The sequence below is a fragment of the Peromyscus maniculatus genome, chromosome 19 (assembly GCF_049852395.1).
Source record: "Peromyscus maniculatus bairdii isolate BWxNUB_F1_BW_parent chromosome 19, HU_Pman_BW_mat_3.1, whole genome shotgun sequence".
Taxonomy (NCBI): Eukaryota; Metazoa; Chordata; class Mammalia; order Rodentia; family Cricetidae; genus Peromyscus; species Peromyscus maniculatus.
Genome location: NC_134870.1, coordinates 58,408,398 through 58,431,595, shown reverse-complemented (window position 1 = coordinate 58,431,595; position 23,198 = coordinate 58,408,398). Strand labels below are relative to the sequence as shown.

Below are 23,198 nucleotides of genomic sequence, written 5' to 3'. Positions count from 1 at the left end.
TTTATGAGACAAATGTATAAAAATCAAGGGATATATACAAGTGTGTGGTAGAGGAGTGGTCCAAAGGTTTACTAGGAATAGGGAATCTGAGGAAAAAGAAGCCTGTCCTACCTATTAAGGATTATCATTTATTTGAGTGGAGTGAGTGGCCCTGGCAAAGCCATGGGGCTGTCACTGCTAGTCTGAGCCCTAATTGCCCATCTTCATCTCCTTGGCTGCCAGTTGCTGTGGTGGCTCCAGCCTCGCCTGGTTCTGAGCGGCCACACCCACAGCGCCTGTCAGGTACTCCATCCCGGAGGAGCCCCCGAGGTGAGCGTCCCATCCTTCAGTTGGAGGAACAGAAACAACCCCAGCTTCATCATGGTAACGTAAACCTTTATTTTTATCTGAAAGCTTCCTGGAGTATTGAAATCAACACAGTAATCAACTATTTAATGGCTGCAATCTGTAAAAACATACAAAAGCCAGAAATAAATCGCCCACTTTGCACTTTGGAGTTGTATACACCACCCGTCTGTAATCACCTGTCTGGGGACAAATAGGCAGAACACGGCTTCAGAGGGACTCTGAGGAACAGCTGCCAGAATTTTATCTCGAGAGCAGAGGCAGAGTCCAGCAAGTCCCAGTTTGTTTACAAAGAAAGAGTTGTCAATGCATTAACAGACTTGGTCATCTCTCATTTTCTTTCTTTTTTCTTTTGGTTTCTCTGTGTAGTTTTGGTGCCTGTCCTGGATCTCACTCTGTAGACCAGGCTGGCCTCGAACTCACAGAGATCCGCCTGCCTCTGCCTCCCGGGTGCTGGGATTAAAGGCGTGCGCCACCACCGCCGCCCGGCTTCATCTCTCATTTTCTAAGTGTGCCAGGCACGTGGTACTACAGAATTTCCAAGTTGGTGAAAGGTGTTGACTCAGTGAAACGCCTCCTTTGTAACCATGGGTCCTTGCGCCCAGTCTTATGCTACTCTTCTATGTATGGTTCTATCTATAAAAAGGTGGGGGCCCCTTGTGTTTTCAAGTTCAAGTAAGTGAAAACATTTGCTACCTTGATTCCGCATTGCAAACTGCTTACAATGGGAAGCCTATGGAGTTGCAGGGGCACTTCTGGGTGACAGACAGTAACTGCTCTGCTATCAGGTGGCAGGGAAACTCTTGTCCTCTTGTTCCTCTGGGACTGATGCCTCTTGGTCTCCCTCCAGGGCTGCCTTACTGTGTGAGGGATACATTTTAATGGAGGGGCCAGCATATCAGACCTTCTTCCCGAACCAGCAGAGCTTTGGCGCCTTCCTTCCGTCAGCACCTGGGTGGCCGGTGGTGACTTGTTATGCTCGAAGCCCCTTAGTCCTGGGTGGAGAGGGCTCTTCCTTCCCGGTCCCACCAGAGAGAACCTAGAAGACAGCCTCTAAGTGAGACTGCTGTGCCTGGGACTCACCCTGAAGCTTAAACTTTCTCGATTTCTTCCCCAGGGCAGTCTGACATCCAGAGACTTTGCTCTCTCCAAGTGCTACCTCCCACTTGAGGACAGGGTGCTGATCACGTATGGCGCAGCGGGTGGCTTCCTGATGATCCTCATCTTAGTGCATTTTGAACGCCTGCCTTCATCTTTCCTGCTTGGTTGGAAACTGTGCAGAATGCACACGAGAAGATGAAGAGCCGGTGACTGTTGCATGTGGTAATATAAATCAAAGCCAGAGACTTAGGACTTCCGGTGGGGCTCCTGTGAGCCACGGAGGAGAGCAAATGTTGGTTGTCCTTACGCACATCATGGGAATTCCGAATCGTCAGTGCCAGTGACTGCAGAATAAACAGTTGACTGTACTGTTCTCATGCTATAAAAATGGAACATGTGCTCTACAACAAATTTGTCTTTTGTTTTATCAAATATATGTGTAATCAAAGGTTGCATCTGTACAGTATATAAATGTTATGGACACTGGTCACTTGCATGCACAACACCCAACCCTTGCTTCCCCAGGGAAGGGCCCAGCAGCTCTGGCGCACACTTGAGGCTATGTGTGTACCTAAAAGTTGGATTTTCCCTGTCCCTCTATGAAGTGGGTCTCAGTTTCTTATAGATCGTGAAGCTGTACGCTCAAAAGTACAGATTCAATGTGCAGGAACATGTTTGTTATAGGCTCTTGTGTTTCTGTGCTAATGGAACCAGATTTTTAGTTTAATTTTCTCTCTCGAAGACCATGTTGTCACATCTGAATTCAGTGCCTGTTGATGACTAAAGCTTGAAAAAATGGAGGAGGACATGGATGCTTGAATTTAAAAATAAATGGTGTAAATAATTTTGTCAGATTAAAGCATATTCTTTTTTCCTAAAGGAGTCAATCTTTTTCAATGATCCCATTTTATTTATTTATATGTTTTATTTTGATCGAGTCAGGGTTTATGCATGCTAAGCATGTACTCTATCAGAGCTACATATTCAGCCCCTACAAAACTTTTAAATAGTCCTTTAGTAACAGGGAACTGTTGAGTAATAATGCAGGGAGTAGTGGAAAATTTCACTTGTGTGTGTGTGTGCGCGTGCAAGTTTTTCTTCTTTGCTATGAAAGTGCAGGGGGAACTGAAAGTCACTTTCATTTCACGTGGGGGCTCAGAAGTTTTGTGCAATGGTGGAGAATGGCATGGGGAGGCAGTGACGATGAGCCGGGAAATGTGCTGAACTGACTAAGGCTGCCATCCTTCCGTGGAAGAGCATCTCAACCAGGATGCATTTATGAAGCGTTACACAGTGCCGACTTCAGGAATAAACTCTAAACAATGAGGAGATGAACACGTGATGCAGGCTGTCACTCCTCTGCATTTGGACTGATGAAAATTCAACTTTGGACATCTTTACAGATAACTCTAAGCCTAAGAGGACTGACTATTCCTAAAGCCTCGGCCGTGGGTAGAACAGTGCATTGATGCAGCAACCGTTATTTTCTAGGTGTCCTACTGTAACTCGAGGCTGCACCTGCAGATCTTGCATGTGGGAGGAACAGCCATATATTTTGTCTTTAAAATAAAGGCTTTTGTGGGGCTGGAGTAATGGCTGCAGATAAGGATTAGCAGTAGAGTGCTTGCCTAGCATGCACTAGGTGCTGGGCCCATCCCTAGCAATGCAGATAGATACTAAGTAAGTAGCTTTGTAGTATTTCATCTTCGGAAGATGCCGTCCTTATTGTCCTCACTGCTCTAACATTGATACCTCCTTGCTTTCCCCTCACCACCTGTTTCTGGTACGATGGGACTGTGTGTAGAACTTAACTAAGGGATGGTAGGCCTGCTCCTACCTAGGGAACCTGAAGGAGTCATCAGAAACATTTCATCTTGGAGAGGGTGGGGGCGGGCAGCAGGGGGAAGAAAACCCTTGGTACCCTCAAAGAGCAGATTGTAACTTATGCCTTGGAATCGGGTCATCCCAGTGTTAGCAGCAGCTGAGGTTCAGAGCAGTAGAAGCAGGTGGCTGCGACAGTTCCGGCGCTGGGATGGCATTGCTGGTAAAGTGGATGATTCTGAAGTCAACGATAAACACCGACCTGATAAAAATAGCCTAGGACGAACAGGATCCCCCCGTCCCCCCCGCTGTAAAGCACGCAGCAGGCTGTGTGGCCCGCAAGCTGCTTGGCGCAGCTGGGACATAGTTCCTTCCAGGTGTGGCCATCACCAAGGCACAGAACTCTACACGGAGGTTTCGTGAGTCGTCATACAAAAGAGTGTTACATTTTGTGGTCTGTACAGTCTAGGAGAGCAACGACAAAAGGAAGATAGGAAAGACTCTGCCCCGCTATCAGGAAGGTGTAGAGGATACCTTTGTTTATAGACAGGATACGATTTGCAGTCACTACTACAATTGGCAGGGTTTCTGCCTAAATGTGAAAGGCTCCGAGAAACACTACCCCAAATGCCCGAGGCTCACGGCAGCAGTGGCTGAAAAGAGTTCCTCTTGCTCTGTTGCTGGCGTGGGTCTACTCTATGCCTTGGGCTAACGCAGGTCAGAAGGGGCAGCTACCTGCCAGCCTGACCTTTCATAAAGGGAAAAACCAGGAAGAGCCGCAGTGCATGGCGCACTGTATGGACAGTTTTTGCGATCATGCTTGAGAACTTGAAAATGATGCATTTCCCCCATTCACCACGCTGCCTTTAGGCCCAATCGGCTACCAAAGAATAAATAGGTTCCCACTCAGAGACACTTCACTGCAGTATCTATATCTCCTGCATGAGAGTTGGTAGCTTTGCAGTGATACACATTGGTGGCGGGAGGCCAGTTTTTAGTCCAGTGAAAAACAGAAGCTACAGAGACCAAACCTGGGGGGGTCAGAGGTAGCCAAAGGCTTGTTGGTCACATGTAGGCATAACCTAGGACAGGACAGGAGAGGGCAGCCCGGTGACACTAAACACTACGCCCTACCATGGCTCGGGGTAGACAGACAGGCAGGCTAGGGAGAGATACACCGCCTCTGGGGGTGACCAAGAGGGAGGAGAGTCGGCGGTGACGGGGAAGGGTGGGCAACCCTCACAAGAGTTCATACTGCTTGAGGTGCATCCTCTGGATGATGTCCCGACAGTCGTTGAACACCCTGCGGATGTTCTCTGTGTCCACGGCACAGGTGAAGTGGGGGTAGCAGTAATGTTTGCCGTCGCCCGTGGCAGTGCTGATCCTCTGTAAGAAGAAAGGCTGTGCTCAGGACGGCGGGGCCCAGTGCAGTCCAACGGGAGGACCGCCTAGGGGGACACGCTATGTAGGGACCAGGGAGGGCTTGGGCTGACCGGCTTTCACAAACTGTTCGGGTACCGAGCAGGTCCCTGGAGAGAGTTAAACTTCCCTCAGCTCCAGGCACCGAATCGGAGCCGAGACGGGCTTTGGAGAGAGCAAGGCAGGCTAAGAGTTGCAGAATGGAAATTTCCAGCATGTCTCTGCTGCCCTGGTGGACAGAACTCTGCTAGCGGAAATACATTCTGCCTGTAGTTGGGGTAGCTACTGCAACAAGTGCAGGCCACTGAGGGAGGGGGGCAGGAGCCGATCTCTGACTCAGTTTTCATTCATTTATATCTGTTTTGTGCAAGGGTCTTGCTCTATTGCCCACACCAACCTTGAACTCCACAGCTATAGCCATCCCCCTGCCTCACCACGCAACTCCTGTGCCACCAGATGCAACTAAAGTATTTAAGTCTCCACATGTGATGGGGCTGCGTCTTGGTTATACTTCTGCATTCCCCACACAGGTGACCTTGGCTGGCAGTAGAATGTTGCCTGGTGTGTGTGTGTGTGTGTGTGTGTGTGTGTGTGTGTGTGTGTGTGGTGTGTCTTGGAGAAAAGTTCTTTGCTGTTAACTGTGGGAAGCACAAGATTAATGCCATGGGCCTGTGATCCCAGAAGTAGAGGTGGGAGGAACGTAAGTTAGTGGCCAGCCTGGGCTGCACTGTGATTTTGAGGCTAGCCTGAGCTACACATACTCTTGTCTCAAAAAAAATCAAGGACTGGGATAGAGCTCAGTGGTATAATGCTTGGCTAATATATATAAGGTCCTGAAAAAAAAAACCTAAATAAACAAAAACAACAACAAAAAAATGTATGGCAAACACGGCAAATTGAGGGAGGGGGAGGGGCAGAATTTGGGCAAGTTCATTTTCCTGTCAGCCTGCTGGTGCTCTAGGATGGAGGAAACAGACACCAAGGCTTGACTGTGTGCACTTTAGACTCTGCAGGAGGACTTGCTACTGTTTGGAAGACATGAAAAGTGTGTAGCCCTGTCACCTGGCTACTCCCTTCCAGGGGTCCTGGAAGCTCTCTGGAACTAACTGGGTGAGAGAGCTATCCTCTCTCAAGCCAGTGTGCTCCAGCAGGAGAGGCTAACTGCTTCTCTCTCAGCTCAGGATTTGGGGAAACAGTGGAATCTCGAAGGGATAATTAGCAAACTGCAGAGAGCAAGGGTAGAACGCAGAAGGGCAACAGAACTGCTTACCAGAAACAGATCTCGGATAAAGAACTTGGCTCTGGTGACTTTGGGATCTTCTCCCGCATCTGGTGTTGCTGTTGAAATTAAAAATGAAATTTCATTTAACTGACAGGAAGCAAAGATACAGAAGTCTGGCAGAGCAGAAGGAGTCAACTACACAGGGCTGTGTATGCTCATGCTATTAACATACATGTATGACAGGGCAAAAATTAAATGTAATGTTCCTTTCCTTCTCTCAAAGCATTTTAATTCTCATAGAGTTCTGAGAAAAGATACATAATCTTCTGGTGTGAGTGTGTGTATATTCTCATATTGTCTTCCTCATCGAAGCATCAACAGGTGGGATGACTCTGTAGTGGGTAGCCGGTCCAGCTTTCATCTGGAAGTTCCAACCCCCATTGAGGCTTTGGTAACTGTCAGGCCTACAAGGCAGAGCCAATAGAGGACCCCTGAAGACCCAAAATCCAGATGGGCCAGCTCTCTTGGTTCCTGGATCCTGGACGCTAGAGGTAGACTGAGCAGAGTTCTCCCGAGAACACCACCAGACTGCACTACATCTTTCCCAGACTCTGTTACCTATCCCTTCACTTGTAAGTTACCCCACAAAATAAACCTCCCTTTTAACTACATGGAGTTGCCTTAATATTTAAACCAATATGACTCCGTTACCAGGGCTCTGCCATGAGAAGTGGGATTCAGCACTCATATAAAAGAAACCTGAAAGAGATTGTTCATGTCTTCCACCGGTTAAGGACACCGAACTCAGTGAAGAGAGAGTTGGCCCCACCAGACTCCAAATCTGGTGTCCTGCTTCTGGATTTCTCAGCCTCCAGAACACTTTCGTTGTTTATAAGTCACCCCGCCTAAGGAATTTTGTTATAGCAACCCAAATAGACATACTGTAGAGCAGTCTTTGTACACAGTAAATATGTATTGCTGTCATCGTTAATAAAAAGCTGATTGCCCAATAGCTGGGCAGAGACAGCCTGACACTGGGAGAGGAAGGGCGGAGTGAGGAGCCGCCAGCCAGATGCAGAGGGAGCAGGAGATGAACGTGCCATGCTAACAAAGGTACCGCCATGCGGCAGAACATAAATAAGGAATATGGGTTAACTTAAAATGTACGAGCTAGTTAGGAATAAGCCTGAGCTATTGGCCGAGCATTTATAATTGATATAAGCCTCAGTGTGTTTATTTGAGAGCAGCTGTGGGACAGGAAAACTCAGCCAACATAGCAGGTTAGGGCAAGTAATACCTGCTCAAGAAAGCTTCTAACTGAATCCTGAGAAGCTGAGACCCCCTCCATCTTCTACTTCCTATTGCAAGCTATGGTAGAGAGGAAGGCTGTGCTGACTGGGATGCTCTCGGCTTTTTAAACATCAGTCTTGTAGGGGGACTCTCTTCTAGCTACTGCAGACTCTGGTTGGGGGCTCTGGGAAGTCCCCTGCAGCAGACAGACCCTCTGGCTATCAACCCAAGTATGCCCTGGAACCTCAGGGTTTGGTGATGTCTCCACCTCTAGCCATACTCTGGTCATTCATCTGCTGGGAACTGGGCACTAGTTTTTTTGAGGGATAAATTATAGACTCTAAACTATATATATTTCAAATGTATACTTTGATACATTTTGACATGGATTGGCTATTGATAATTATCAAATTATCACTGTGAACAAAATAATGAGTGATCAAAATAACCATGTATCCAACACCATCGGAAGTGCCCCTATTTCCCTCTGCACCCCATTCTTCCCATTCTCAATCGAACAAGTATGATTCTGGCACTACAGTCTCTGCATTTCCTATACTTTACACAACCTGAAGTCTTCTTGGCTTGGATTCTTTCGTTCTGTGTAATTCCTGAGCATTGCACCCATGCTGCATGGATCTACACTTTCTAGCTGTCTAAGTCAGACTTGAGGATCACCAAGCTGGATGGTGAGTCTAGGCTGCCAGCAGTCATTACCCATGCCAGGGAGGGATGGGTGCCCTGGGGGTCACAGACAGACTGGACACATGGTACCAGGTGAGTACCAGTCATTGAGTTGGCACTGTGGCTGGAACCAAGGTCCCTTCAGCTGTCTCGATGAATCACTTTGGTGTTCCTTTTCTGGGAAGCTCCATCTCCTCGTGCAGAGGTAGGTGCCATTGGGGCTGCTGCTCTTTGAAAGATGGCTGTGCCAGAACTGAAGTGCTCAGGGAAGGCAAGTAAACACACACACACACACACACACACACACACACACACACACACACACACACACACACACACATCCCCATGGAGGCTAAGCCAGAAACTGAGTCACTGAAAGGATGGGGGTAAGGTCAGGACCACACCCGGAGAGGTGATGCTTGGAGAAGGCTCCACAGAACTCAGCTGTTGCCTGGACTAGGGCCAGTGAGACACAGGCAGTATCCTGGGAAGATGGAAGAGCCAGCCACGGCAACTGCAGCCAGGCCTGTTCAGCTTTTCCAAGAGCCCTGGTTCAGCCTGGGACGGAACTAGGCAGACCGGGAGGTGAGATCTGAGTACGCTCTGACCACAAAAGAGCCTGTAGCTGAGTGTGGTGGTGCACTTCTTTAATCCCAGTACTGGGGAGACAGGGGCAGCCAGGTGTGTGTGCTCGTGCGTGCGTGCGTGCGTGTGTGTGTGTGTGTGTGTGTGTGTGTGTGTGTGTGTGTGTGAATTTGTCTTTGAGTTCAAGGCCTACAAAGTGAATTCCAATCAGCCACATAAAACAGAAACAAAGTGGCGGCAGGCAGGGCTGGTTACAATGTAACAGCGCATGCTCTGGCCGCCCAGGCTGCTCGAGTTTACAGCAAAGGAGAGGCTGTTCCATAGAACAGGGGAGCTGTACCCCAGGCCCTTTCCCGGCACCTGCTGATTCTCACAGGGAATGGTCCCGTGATGCTCAGGATTTTCCTAGGAGTGCACAAAAGCCAGGACTTTGGGATGGTAGGTAGAGGAGACAAAAGGGGACACAAAGGGCTAAGAAGTCCGAGGTTTCTCTGTCCTCCATAGCGGTAAGAACTGCGGGCCCAACTCCGACTCCAGTTTCTAGAAGCATCCCTTTCGTTTGGCTTTGTTTAGCTCATGGTCTCACATTTTTTAGAAGTGATCTTACTTTTCCTTTAGCAAATGGCTCCTAAAAATGCCCAGTGGCTTAACACACACCGAAAACTAAGGGCAAATAGGACATGGATGACAAGCTCCGCTTTCCCTTCCTCGCCTTAGCACTGGGCCCTCCATCTCAGGAGGCTGGTGGAGCTGGCCACCCAGTGGGGGCCACCAGTGTTGCCACCAAGGGTCATGTAAGCCACAGGAGTGGCTGACAGCACAGGTTTGGACACCAGGGGATGGAGGCCTGTCTTGTCTTCCCAGCTCTACCTATGTGGTCTGGAGCAGGCTGATCACCTCTTGTCCTATGGCAGTGGTTCTCAACCTTCCTCACGCTGTGACCCTCAGCATGTTCTCAATAGTTCCATTCATGTTGTGGTGACCCCCAGCCATAACATTATTTCACTGCTACTTCATAACTGTCATTTTGCTACTGTTATGACTTTCAATATAAATATCTGATATGCGCCCTGAAGGGGTCATGACCCACAGGTTGAGAATCACTGATCTATAAAAAAAAAAATTACAGAAGCCACCACCTATGGTTACTGTATGGGGTTTGAATGATGTGCTGGTCACAAAAGACCCAGCTGGTGGTATGAGAGAACTTACCTGGTATGACACAGTCACTTACTCAAACAGCCCTTCTTTATGTGGCCCGTCTTTAATAGAAAATCAAACTCTGAACCATTTACAAGTAGAATCCTAAGTAAGACATTTGAATACCGACCAAGCATCCCTATTCTGAACACATAACATCTCAAATATCCCACATCTGCTAATCTCTTTTTTTTTTTTTTTTGGTTTTTCGAGACAGGGTTTCTCTGTGTAGCTTTGCGCCTTTCCTGGAGCTCACTTGGTAGCCCATGCTGGCCTCGAACTCACAGAGATCCGCTGCTAATCTCTTATATACTGACATTATACCACAGACACAAACTTCTTCTTTTTTTTTTTTTTTTTGAGACAGGGTTTCTCTGTGTAGCTTTGTGCCTTTCCTGTAACTCACTCTGTAGCCCAGGCTGGCCTTGAACTCACAGAGATCCACCTGGCTCTGCCTCCCGAGTGCTGGGATTAAAGGCGTGCACCACCAATGCTTGGTCCGAAGTTTTTTTTTTTAATTTTAATTTTATATGCATTGGTGTTTTGGGTGCATATGGCTGTGTGACAGTGTTGGATCCCCTGGAGCTGGAATTATAGACAGTTGTGAGCTACCATGTGGATACTGGGAGTTGAACCCAGGTCCTTTGGAAGAGCAGCCAGTGCTCTTAACCACTGAGCCATCTCTCCAGCCCCGACAGAAACTTCTATAGCTGACTTCATGTTACAGGCCCGTCAAAATCCTCAGGCTATATATTTGAGGTGCACACAAATACATTCCAACATTCAATGATTTGTTTTGAATGAAATATGGGTCACATCTCCCAGATAAGCAAACATTCCAAAATTCAAAAAAATCCTAAGCTCCCAGACACTTTTGGTCCTGTGCAATTTGGACAGGGTTACTCACTCTGTACCTTAGTACTTTGGGGGTGGGGTGGGGCAGAGAGGATGGTTTAATCTGAGGCCATTTCTTAGATTCACTAGACTTACAGTTACTGGACTATGGGAAAAGAACAGCTGACTCTTTCAATCATAAGCGAGACTGTGTTTTGAAATCTTACCATCTTCCGGGACAGTGTAATTGGCATACTCTGGGAAATAGTCTTCAATTTTTGATTTCCCTGCCAAGACCTTTTCTGCCAGCATATCTTGCTTGTTCAAGAACAAGATGATAGAAATGGTCCGCAACCACCTAGAGAGAACAAAAATGCACGCTGATTTCACAATGCCGGCGTGTGAAAGCACCATCACAACCACGCTGCCAGACTGAAAGGGAAACTCAGAGGATGCAGCTCAGTGGCGGGTGCTTGCCCAGTCCGAGGCCCTGCTTTCACCTCCACCCTCAGCTCTGCAAGACTGGCAAAAAAAAAAAAAAAAAAAAAAGGTGGTGGTGGGGGAGTGGGCCAACACCGGCATCTTCCGGAAGTGGACTCACTATCATTTGATACACCATTATTTGCACTCTTTGTACCATCAGTGACAAAGCCCCACCCCACCCCCCAACGCAGCAGTTCACTCTTTCCTTGATGAACTTCTGTGGGGACGTACACATTTATTGGTAATAAAGCAGAGATCTAGGCTTGTAATGAATACACTTGGACTCTTGTGATATAATTTTGGGGTCTAATGGGCCAGAAAACTCCAATGGGAGAAGTTAAAATGTTACTCAAGTACCAAATGACTCATTAGCCAATCAGGAGGGGTTTAATTAGCAGCCAGTCTTCCTTGGTCTTACCTCCTCTTAGCACGGGGGGGTGGGGGGGTGGGGGGGGGTGGGGAGGAGAGGGAGGATGGGGAGGGAGGGCAGAAGTAGACTCCCCTCATGTGATATGAGAAGCTAAAGGAATGAAGCCCAGGAATAGGGTGGTGAGGTAAGAAAAGCTGAAGTCTAGCCAAAAGGAAGTTAGCTGCCAAATAACAAAGCCCTCTGAAATCCTAGGAGGTCCCAGGGATCAGCCCACAGGACTCTGACTACAAATGTAAATGCCACCCATCTCCCCCTCAGGTGCTTCTTTTTTTTTAACTTATGTAGATTTTCTAGATACTATACAAACAAGCTTAAGTTATAGAAAATATACATATAATCAAATGCATTATATCAAATGACAATTACTATTAGGTTTTTATAATTTTATGCCTAGATTTTTTTATACTCATGCATATTTATAAATAAAGACAAAATTAGAATCTTTTTTTTTTTCAGTATTGGGGATCAGATCCAGGGATTTGTGCACAGAGTACTGGGATCTTCCAGGGTCCCCTGGAAGAGCAGCTAGTACTTTTAACTACATAACCATCTCTCCAGACTCATACAAATAATCTTCAAGGTCAACTTTTATTTTCTGTACTCCTTAGTGTTGTTTTTTTTCCTTAATAATTAATGAGAACCTGGTTTTTAACAGCATGAGTCTGCAGGGGAGTGTGTGTGTTGAACATTCCTTCCTGACATAATCACGTCTGCTCCCTTGGGATTCTGGGAATATCATGTGTCTGTGCTACAGCTTTGAGTGGTACAGATTGAAGAGACCATCTAGTTACCAGAGAACATTCTAAACTGGGTTCTTACCAACCAGGCATGGTGGCATATATCTGTAATTCAAGTACCTCACGAGGCTGAGAATAGAGGATTGAGAGTTTAAGGCCAGCCGGGGTAATGTAGGGAGACACCAGGCCAAAATAAGCAAATAAAACTAATTTTGAATTCAAAATATAACCTGAGACTTTTATAACAGATTTAAATAGTCCTAACCAAGCACCTATAAGATCTCCAAAGAATATTTCCCATGTTAAGTATGTCTATCAGATGGGATGAAAGGCTTATTAAAATTTAGGATTTACATGTGTGTGTGTGTGTGTTTGTGCACATGTGTGAGCAGGAACCAGTGGAAGCCAGAGGATGATATCTAAATATTTTCCAAAATCATTCTCTGTTGTAGAATATTATTTTAAGATATGTTACTTTTGTTCATGTTGCATTTGTTTAACTCTGTGAAGCTGTGTTACTGTGCCTGTCTAAAACACCTGATGGTCTAATAAAGAACTGAATAGCAAGGCAGGAGAAAAGACAGGCAGGGCTTGGCAGGCAGAGAAATGTAGGAAGAAAGAAGTAGCCAGAGAAGGAGGAGGAGACCAGAGGCCAGCCACTCAGCAATGGAGTAAGAAAGAAAGAAAGATATACAGAAATAGAGAAAGGTAAAAGCCCAGATGCAAAAGACAGATGGGATAATTTAAGTTAAGAAAAGCTGGCTAGAAATAAGCCAAGCTAAGGCTGGGCATTTATAAGTAAGAATAAATCTCCATGTGTGATTTATTTGGGAGCTGTGTGGTGGGGCCCCCAAAAGAAAAAAACCACCAACATTTTCTGCTTAGATTTGAGACAGGGTCTCTCCTTTGAGCGGGAGTTTGTCGTTTTGGCTAGGCTGGATGGCCAGTGAGGCCCAGGGATCTGCATGTCTCCAGCTCCCTATTTTTAGGTTACAGGTGCTCATGGTGACTTACAGCTCTTTTATTTATCAGGCTATGTAGCCCAGGCTGGCCTTGAACTCCAATCCACTTGATTTAACCTTCCTAATGTTAGGCAGACAGATGTGTGCCTTGGCTAAAGTGGGTACTTTTAGCAACAACAGTAACAACAACAAAACAACAAAAACATCTGTAGTCTTCTGAATGTACTTTTGATAAAAGGTCTGGGATCCAGTGGCGAGTCTGAATTGACTCATCACCTGTTATTCCAGATGCTTTCGAACAGGTCCAGCGATTCCCTCAGTCTGTTGGTGTTGTTGTCTTCTCGGATCACCATGTTGTAGCTACTGCAGGCTGCCACATAAATGATGGCAGTGACGTCTGGGTTGGGCACAGAGGGAGAGGGAGGCGGCTTAGATGGACAATGGCAGCTTTTCTGGGATTATGACGGCTCAGGTCCCAGGGATTGTATCTAGAATGACTTGAATATAGGTCCTATGCACAGCTGGGCATTGCTGCAACTTGACCAAGGGTCTACCCAAAAGGTACCTGGAAATGTGGGATGCTTAAATTCTCTATGAGATTCATATTTAAGGAAGGAACATGGTTATTCACTTTGCATGTTATGTTTACCATGTTATCCTTTGCATATCGATTAGAGTTTGACTAAAGCACAGCTAGACCGTGGTGGGAGCCAGCACCCAGCCCTCTACGGAGCATGCAAATCACCATTAAAGCACTGGATCCATTTTCTTCTCTCATCCCTCTGGCCACCAACATCAAACATGCTGTGGAAGAGAAACAGGGACGCCAATTATTCAGGGAAACTGGGGTAAAGGGTGCATGTTTTTTTACCCTTCTCCTCTGCGGTCAGAATGGTCAGCTGCTCATGATGCACCTCATGTGTCTCAGCCCTTGACCTTGAGCTACAAGTTATGCAGCCTCTCCCAGCTTCAGCTCTTCCTCTTTCATGCTACACTGTGGTTGTAGGAGTTAACAGCTGGCATGGTGTCTAGGGGCACATAGTAGGTGTCTAATAGATGCAGTGGTTTCTAGTTTCATACCACATCTTGTACCAAAGTGCATGCTAAGTCTGTGCTGGGGCAGGTCCTTCTGATAACTTGTCTCAGCACCAGAAGATTGTCTCCCCTGGGGAAGTGGGAGGGCTTCCTCTGGATCCAGCTACATCCACAGCCCTCTAGTCACCACGTATGTCTGTCCAGTACCGGGCAGGAGGACTGTCACTTGCATTCAGGCAGATGATACAGCCCTCTGTGAGGCTCTTCAATTGTCTGATTCAAGAACCCAAACGGTTTTCTGTCTGAGTTTCTCTGCAGCTCATTGGGTGGACCCTGGCCCCCCCTTCTCACTCTGCCCTGCTCAGTGCTCCCCTTTCCTGGAGCTGTGTCTCCTTGTGGGTGAGTTTCTCAGTGCCCTTGCTGGAGTCCAGCCTCACACGGCCTGTCCTGAATCCCCATTCCAACCCCTTTAGCCTCAAGGCCTTGTGGCTCCCATTCTGTCCAGAGGCTGGCACCAAGCTGGGCGTCCCTCCACTATTCCTGTCACGGGACACACTCTTAGCAGTGTACTCACTGAAAGTTCACTTTGTCAACTTGGAATCGTGTCTCGAAAATTCCTGAAGTCAGCACTCTGCATCTGAGGAGGTCCTGGAAGAAGAAGAGGAGAGAAGTGAGGTGTGCCCTGACCTAAGCGTGGTGACCGAGAAAGGACAAGGTCTATTGTAACAAAGAGGAGCAATTAAAATGCAGATGTAGAACCCCCCCAGTTAATCAGTTGGGCCCTTCACACAGTAACTGTGTCTGCATGCCTCTCGAGACTTTTAGGAAGTGATTCATGCCCATGTCTTGCTGGTACATGACAGCCAAACCTCATTGCACAGTGTTCAGGCACAGAGCCTGGCCTGTGCCTTGTGGCTACATCTGGAAGTCTCTGCTGGGAAGGGTCGGTAGGAAGCTTAACTCTCTTTCGTAAGTCAGGGATCTCAGGGCTGGAAGCCACTTCACTTCAGTGGGTTTGTTGTCTCTTCCTTGCACAGTTCTGCTCTCTCCAAGGTGGAAGATGAAGTGCTCCCAAGGGCATGGAAAAGCTACGCCGTTTCACAGAGCTGCCGTCTCCCTGTACAGGGCGGGTGCCATTATGCTCTTTACCCATCAGCCACTCTGGGAGACGATCGATGTTTCTGCTGTTTTACAGTCACATCATCACACCTGCGTAGGTCACCTTTGAGGAGTTCTCTTAATGTCAGAGGGCCCAGGTTACATCGTAGGAAGTATTTTTATTAGCATATATTAGTTATAGAGTATGACACTTTTGTACATGTATAGAATTTATTTTGAGCATGTTCCCGTTTCTCCTATTACTTTCCCTCCTTCCAATGCCACTTTCTCTCTCCAACTAGTCCCTTCTAGTTTCATGGTTTTTTTTTTTTTTTTTTTTTTTTTTGGTTTTTCAAGACAGGGTTTCTCTGTGTAGTTTTGGAGCCTTTCCTGGAACTCACTCTGTAGACCAAGCGGGCCTCAAACTCACAGAGATCTGCCTGCCTCTGCCTCCCGAGTGCTGGGATTAAAGGTGTGCGCCACCACCGCCCGGCTGTTTTTTTTTTTTTTTTTTTAAATCAGGGTTGCTTGCAGGAGCATGCGTGAAGGGTTATTTATAGTAGAGAAAAATGGCTCTACCTTCCCCAGAAATCATTGACTGCCCCAGAAACCTCCTGAGCCTCATGCTGGACGATTTTTTTTTTAAGCTATCTGAGTCAGCCATAAAGAGAACCTTCCATCTCCAGGGGGCACAGAGGAAAGGGAGCCTCCATGTGGTTCAAGTCCCAGGCCCCAGGGGTTGCAAGTGCTCGGGGTACATTAGGAGGACTAGTTTGCGTGAACTAACTTAGGTGGGGGTTTACTGGCTCTTTTTTCTCCTTTTACTTTCTTTCCATTCATTTCTTCTTTCTGTCTGGCTCAATCCAAAGGACACACTTGCGGCACACCTGGAGATGTGCTATGGTTACCTGGGGTTCAAGCCTGGAGTCCAAAGCAGAAAGGACCCAGTGTACTACAGGGAAGTGAAAGCCTGGCTTTCTCACTCATGGTCCTAGGAAGCCTGGGAATCCATGCTCCTCCTCTGCATGGGATCTTCCTTCCATACTGGCAAGGGCTTGACTAGGCGCCACAGCACAAGACAGGGGACTGAGGACTCAGAACTTGGTGGCCGGGCCAATGTGAGGGGCAGCATGGTAAGGTGCAGGAGACAGTGATTATGAGTAGGTTTTCCCTGAATCTTCTAAATTACCACGGGACGCTCCTGGCAGACTATCTCAGAAGCTTCCCATGGCTTTACTTTCACATACCTGGTCTGTGGGTGTGTAGTCAACCAGACTGACGCTGTCAATCCTTTCCAGGAAGCTGCAAGGAAAGCCAGGACAAGGTCAGACTAGCTCTCCAGTCCTTTATCCCAGGGCCTTGGCTGCGTTAATGGGGCATTTGCAAAGTGACAGTGAGGACAGGCCCAGGTGCCGCTGTGTGTCTGTCTCAAGGGGAGGCCAAGGCCTGCATTTGGTTTGACTTTGACATTCTGTTCTTTTGTCTCTGTTTTCCTTCCGCCCTCCCTCTTCTCCAGTCCTGGAAGGCTGGAAGAAGTGGCTGCTTGGAAACTGGGAGGGGGAATGAAGCCCCCACCCATGGCCAAGCTGGTAGGAAAAAGAATTGTAATACATGTTAAGACAAAATGTTAATATAAACCAGAAAGCAACAACTGTCCTAATAGGAACAAAAATATAATAGGTGCATGAAAGTCTGAGCATGTGAGAGTATGACTGTATGTTGTATTTATGTTTGCATGTTTGTGAGAATAAGAGTGTGTGAATGAGAAGATGTCCGTGTGAACAATGGTGTGAGGGTGTGGAAGGATAGTCGTGAGTGTGTGCAGGCAAGAGAGAGTAGGTGCAGATTTCATCGGCACAGGCCCAGCAGCAGCTCTCAGTGTAAGTCAGTTCAAGAACAGGACGACCAGACCTGTGCGGGGTGTGGCAGGTGAGTCAACATGGCGCCATCTTTTAAGTCTTTCCTGTTCCTAGGTAGCAGGTCACCTGCTCCTCCTGCTCTCAGAGGTAAGACCCTGTTTCAGACAGCACCCGTTGTCATGAGGCCTGGCTTTTCAGGTCCCAGGAGCACTTGTCACACATTGACATTATTTATTTCTTTTCTGTCAAGAAGTGTAGGACCCAGAGTGCAGGTCTTTGTCTCGGAGACTCTGGGGTCCCCAACACTCAGCGCAGTGCCCAGTCCTTAGGAAACATCCATGGAAGGAACACACACCCAACTCCTCCCTCAGCTGAGAGAGCCAGGTCCCTGACGGGGAAGGGCTGGAAGGAGCTAAAAATTAAATATGAGGCTGGTGGCTGGAGCCAGTTAGCTTAGGAAGCGACCAATTTAAAATTGGTGCACACAGGGTGGAGCAGGTGGGTGAATATACTTGGATGATAATGATTACAAGGAGCAAGAGTGAGATATGGTTGACAGAAAGTACATAGGAGGTTCTTGAGGGATGTAATTAAACACTGCCTTCCAGAGGAAGTGGTGGGAGGGAAGTGGTGGGAACCTTCCTGAAGCCTGTTCAGGCTGGGAGACTGAGGTGTCAACGAAGAGAGGCAAAGGGGCCTCGGTCCTCCCCCGCTCACTCTCCTCTCCAAGGTGCTTTCCAAAATCCTGTCCAGCTCTGACCCTTAGCCTCGATCCAAGCAACTTGCAGAAGTACTTCTTCCAGCTGGGGCTTGTACCTAACTGGACAGATGTCTTAGGAAGCTTTTCCAGAGTTGTGACATTCTCCTTAAGGGGGATGTTTCGTGTGAAGCAGAAAACACCGGGCCATCCAAGAATGTCCCCTACAAATGTCCCTTTGTAGTTCAGAAGGCCACACAGAGCTGTACAACCACAGAAAACTCCAACTGTAAAAAAAACCACTGTGTTAAGGAGGACCGAGTCTGGCGCTGTTTGTAATCTCAGTTGCTAGGGAGGCTGTGGCCGAGGCATTCCAAGATCAAGGCTTGCCTGAGCTACAAAGTGTGTTCAAGGCCAGCTTGGAAACTTAGTGAGATTCTGTCTCAAATTAAAAAGTGGGTAGTTAAGGGGGAGAGGAAAGACTGGGGATATAGCTCAGTGGTAAATGTTCGTGTAGTGTGTATGAGGCTCTGGGTTTAAACCCCAGCACATAAAACAAACAATGCCTCCCCATCCCACCAACTGGCTTTGCTATTTTTCAGTTTTTCCAGCGACAGCTTAAGTTGTGAATGGTGGCGGGAGGGTTTTACTACAGTAACTCAAAAGTTGGTGGCCATGAAGATGGTCAAGAAGTGGGGACAAGCTAGGACAAGGACAGTCGTGGAGAGGTTGTTGGGGATCTTTTGTAATGCCCACCTACCTGTCATCAATCCACATTTGAAATAATTTTTTTGTGGAAAAAAAAAGAGCAAGCTATAACTGTTGAGGGACGTAAGAAATACTCCTCTGAATCATGATACTTACCTCCAAGATAAAAGTACTGATGAATAAAAATATCCACATGGTAAAAATAGTACCAGGGCTTAGGCCTGTGCTCATTGTACCGACGTAAACAGTCTGCCTGTGGTCACCCGGGAACTCAGTACTGTCACCTACAAGTGATGCTATGAATCTGAGACATTCCCAGGAGCCTACTGTATGACCAGATTCTGTCTGGTTTGCTCCCTACTGGCCTCAGAATGTTATTGTAGAAAATGAACTTGGAGAAACTGGGCAGATAGTTTATTAGACCAGGAAGTGGAAGAAGGACAGAAAAGAAAGGAATAGGCCCATCACCAGTTTGCTTAATGTCCCCTGCTTTGTAGATTTTGCTGAGAGTTTTGAGGTATTTTTTGACAGCAAACACCCCCAGGAGGATGTTGTATGTATTGCAGAGAAATCCTTCACTAGTGATTACATATAGACTGGGTTAATAAGGTCACCAGACCAGACTAGTGTTCCCCCCGCCCCGTGCCCCCAATCAAAGGCAGTAGAAAGAACAGTTCTGGTTAGAATGTTCTCCAATTACACACATCTGGGGCCCTGCACTAAAATGAACTAATAGAGGAAAGTTGAGTTTGCACATCAGATTCCCCCCACCCGATTAATTCTAAAACCCAGCTTAGAAAAGATCCAGAGTAAGAATACCAAGGCTCCCAGGAATAGTCAAGAAGTTGCCAAGCTACCAAGATAAAAATTTAGGTTTGAGGCCAACTTTTGAAAAACAGCATGCTCTCTGAACCAAATCTACTTCTGAGTTCTCCTGTCCCCCCAGCCCCTCTGTGTAGTGCTGGGGATCTAGCCCAGGGTCTCCAGCATGCTAAATGTACACTCTATGCTGAGATCCATACTCACATGTAATGATACATCCTTTAAAATACATTCATCCAGTTTTCATGACTTAAAAATCAAAACTACATCAATTTTAAAAGTGAGGAAATAATTCATGGGCCTGTAGTGTTTGAAAATAATGTTTATGATTCATAAAAATGTACATTTATATAGTATGAAATGAACATATTTTAAGAAAGTTTAAGCATATATAGTATTGTTCAATCTCACAAAATATATTTTGATGGAAATATTTGCAGTACAAAAGGGTCTTCAATTTACCAAAGAGTCAATACTAAGCTATTTTTTCAAAGTTGTGTAATTAGTCAAGGTTTTCCAGTCTAAGCTTTTCCAGTCTAAAGGATGAAGGCACAGGTTTATTGACGCACGCCTGACTCAGCACAACTGTGTATACGAGAAAACATGTCTGGTAAAGGTCCTTTGAGAGGAAACTAGGCGGTTAAGGTGTCCCTTAGAGCACTTATCAAAAAAAAAAAGTGTAAGTATGTATACACACACACACACACACACACACACACACACACACACACACACAGCTTTAGTACTAATCTGTGCAGGCTTGTACTTGTTTTCATTAACATTCAGTCACATGGGAAATCACACTATAATGGATTTTTCAAAGAGTTCTGTAGAGGATCTATTTTTGTCTGAAATATTGGAATTCTTTTAATAGAAAAAAAAACCAGGAAAAGGGGAAATTAAATAAAACAAACTTTGTAAGCATTTAACTGAGGTTAAGTATGTGCCAAGCAAACACTTGTTCTGTGTTTGGAGGCCGGGAGAAAACGGGAGGTGCTTTGCTTTCCACCAGAGGAAAACAGGAAGGTGGATGGTGGTGGAGGCTTCTAGTCTCGATCTCTTTCCTTCTAATCCCAGCTCACTCCTGGGTCCTAGACTTGAAGCTGGCTAAATGTACATTTAAGCTTTGCAGATCTACAGCATTAACTTATGCTTTTTGAGATTTTAAAAGTTGCTGCTTTAAGACAAAATAATACATACAAATAACTAGAACTTAAAAAGGCTGTTCTATTTTATTTATATTTTTGGTTATTAAATAAAAACAAAACCTATAGTGACACAGTTCCAGGATTTACCTGGACCAGATCGGCAGTTCTTTGGCAATGTTAGGTGTGTAATAGGACTGCCATGGTGATGAACATTATTTTGATCAGAAGTCAATAAAGATTGCTTTTCATTAGCAAACAACTAGAAATTATAAATGTTAAGCCTTGAGAATTCTTGGTAAATTAGAATATAAATGAACAAATTTTAATTTTTCCTGGTAATAAACTATGTGGTATTTTTTCCCCAGTTATACACATACCATTATTATATGAACTAACAGGATTTAAAACGAGTATTTTCAAAAATCTTCTAAGGTAACTTTAGTATAAGTTATGAGAATAAATTAATAGTCAATTATAGTCTTTCTTTGATAGCAAAAAACAAAGAAAACCAAATGATATACAGAAAGAGTATTTCCCACCGAATAAGTTGAACAAAGTGTTTACAAATTTCTAAGTACCCATTCCTCCTCAATTTTTTGTACTACTTGTCAGTCTATGTATCATCAACCACACTAAAAATAAACTTCAATCTGATGATTCTAAGTGAAAACGGAATACATGAGGACTAGAGTTCTGCCGATTTTTCTAGATTCATATACAGCAAATTAACCGGTTTCGTTAAAAGGCAGCTATAAAAAAATACACATCATCATAAGCTATAAAGAACTTTAAAATCCAGTTAGAGGTGGAGGAAAACTGGAATTCCTTATCCTATCTGGAGAGGGTTGTAAACCCAAAGGTTTTTAGAAGGAAGAGTGTTCGGTATTCTGGCACAATTCTAGGGCACCCCTCTAAAACACAGGAGAGCGCGTCAAAAGTAAACCTCGGACAGCTTCTGCAGTCAGACTTGATCCCGAAGGCGGGCCAGTCTCTGGGACAGTTCATCCTGCTCAGCCGAAGCCACGCTCATTCCCACGGAACCGGTCTGGCCCTGCGGCAGCTCCATGTTGAGGTCGAGGCCCGCCTCATCAGCCATTTCCTGGAGCAGCATATCCACCTGGTTCTGGGGAGTGGTCAGCGTCGTCGTACTGCTCATCGTGTCTTCCATTTGCTGCGTCTGGACGTCCAGGGTCTCAAACTGGTGCTCGAATTTGTCCATCAAGGCAGAGATCTTCTCCAGATTCATGGTCTTCAACGTCGCATCCATCGACTTAACCACGCCGGCCATGGACTTGGTCACTTTGCCCATCGTCACCGCGGTCTGGACTCGGGCAGCCACCGCATCCACCCGCGCACTCATTCTCAAGAAATTCACCCCTTGGTTCTTCTGGCGGATGGCGTTTTCGGCGTGTATCCTCGCGACTTCCATGTTGCCCTTCTGAATGGCCTTTTTAATTTTGGCCTTTTCGGCCTTTTCCTCCTTGTCGCATTTTTTGGCACTCCTGTTCAGTTCTTTGGCCGCGAACTTCAGGTTGAACAGGTGTTTCTCCATGTTGGACAAGGCTGTGCGGCTTCTGCGGAGTGGGCCGGGGCGAAGCAAGCCGAGACACCGGCTCCAGGAGGTCCGCTCCCAGCCGGCGCTCCTTTGTTTTGATCCCACTTCCTGTAACCTACGGCGCGGCGGCGCAGACAGTGACGTCAAACTCGGCGCCGGGTGGGGCCCGCTGGAGAAGGACCGGGCCTAGGGGAGGGCGGAGCCGGGGGGCGGTGCCCGAGTGACGGACAGCGCCAGGCCCCGCCCACCCAGGCTCCCGTGCCTTCGTCGCTGGAGTTTTCCTGGCTGTGTCTTTCCCGACGTTTCGCTTAGTTTCTAAAGCAGCAAAACTAGGAGCAAACTCATAAAGCCAGCGCTCACAGGCGCTTTATTTTTGGGGGAGTGTAGCTACAGAAGAAGACGGGATGTGTCCAGACCTGCATGTAAAAAAATATCCCCGGCGCCGGGCGATGGTGGCGCACACCTTTAATCCCAGCACTCAGGAGGCAGAGCCAGGCGGATCTCTGTGAGTTCGAGTCCAGCCTGGGCTACAGAATGAGTTCCAGGAAAGGTGCCAAAGCTACACAGAGAAACCCTGTCTCGAAAAACAAAACAAAACAAACAAACAAACAAAAATCCAGGCTCCAGCAAGGGAGGAGTGTTTGGGCGCTGCGCTAAAATGCTGTAAAGTAGCAAGACCCCTTCCCTCCTCCTCTTTATGCACAAAGGGAACCTCCATTTTCTCAGGGAACCCGAATCCATTCCTGGAAGATCAAAGCTGTCCAGGGCCTGTGACTTGGCCTTTGCCAGCAATCTGCACAGGAGTTCAGATGCCTCTGTGGGGAGCCCAGAACAGCTTGTCCACACAACTGCCATGACAGGCTTAGAGGCCCAGACACACAGGCTCACTGGCAGGTAACACCCAGACCCAGGAAAAGCCATACCTGACTCCACCCAGGGAGGGCCTGCATCTAAGGGGAAATACCTGACATTCTAAACATTCCAACCATTTAGATAAGGGATGGCCAGATGTCCCTGAGTCTAGCACTCACCTATTTCTGTTTTACAGCTACCCCTAGACAATTGTCAGCCAATCAGGGTCCTGAACCCTAGAAATCCTCTCACCCCAACCTCTGCTATGATAAAACCCTGCCCTGCCTGGGCTCGGGGCTCTCTGCTCTCAC

General features: G+C 46.8%; 3 protein-coding genes across 8 annotated transcripts in view; 1 reads left to right on the top strand and 2 right to left on the bottom strand.

The window, feature by feature from the left end:
- Positions 1 to 2,325, top strand: part of Mppe1 (metallophosphoesterase 1) — a 32,508-nt gene extending 30,183 nt beyond the window's left edge. For all 5 annotated transcript variants that reach the window (XM_042263958.2, XM_076555397.1, XM_076555398.1 and 2 more), the window contains 2 exons: positions 223 to 363; positions 1,463 to 2,325. In XM_042263958.2, the coding sequence (XP_042119892.1) occupies positions 223 to 363; positions 1,463 to 1,645 (324 nt within the window). In that variant the 3' untranslated portion in view covers positions 1,646 to 2,325. The remainder of the gene's footprint in view (positions 1 to 222; positions 364 to 1,462) is intronic.
- Gnal (G protein subunit alpha L) overlaps positions 355 to 23,198 on the bottom strand; it is a 131,351-nt gene continuing 108,507 nt past the window's right edge. For both annotated transcript variants that reach the window (XM_006970063.4, XM_006970064.4), the window contains exons 6-12: positions 16,494 to 16,548; positions 14,723 to 14,796; positions 13,859 to 13,917; positions 13,390 to 13,510; positions 10,729 to 10,859; positions 5,957 to 6,024; positions 355 to 4,653 (exon numbers count right to left, since the gene is read on the bottom strand). In XM_006970063.4, the coding sequence (XP_006970125.1) occupies positions 4,507 to 4,653; positions 5,957 to 6,024; positions 10,729 to 10,859; positions 13,390 to 13,510; positions 13,859 to 13,917; positions 14,723 to 14,796; positions 16,494 to 16,548 (655 nt within the window). In that variant the 3' untranslated portion in view covers positions 355 to 4,506. The remainder of the gene's footprint in view (positions 4,654 to 5,956; positions 6,025 to 10,728; positions 10,860 to 13,389; positions 13,511 to 13,858; positions 13,918 to 14,722; positions 14,797 to 16,493; positions 16,549 to 23,198) is intronic.
- Positions 19,637 to 22,163, bottom strand: Chmp1b (charged multivesicular body protein 1B). Its single transcript, XM_006970062.4, has one exon. It carries the CDS (start codon positions 22,030 to 22,032, stop codon positions 21,442 to 21,444), a length of 591 nt encoding a protein of 196 aa, XP_006970124.1. The 5' UTR covers positions 22,033 to 22,163; the 3' UTR covers positions 19,637 to 21,441.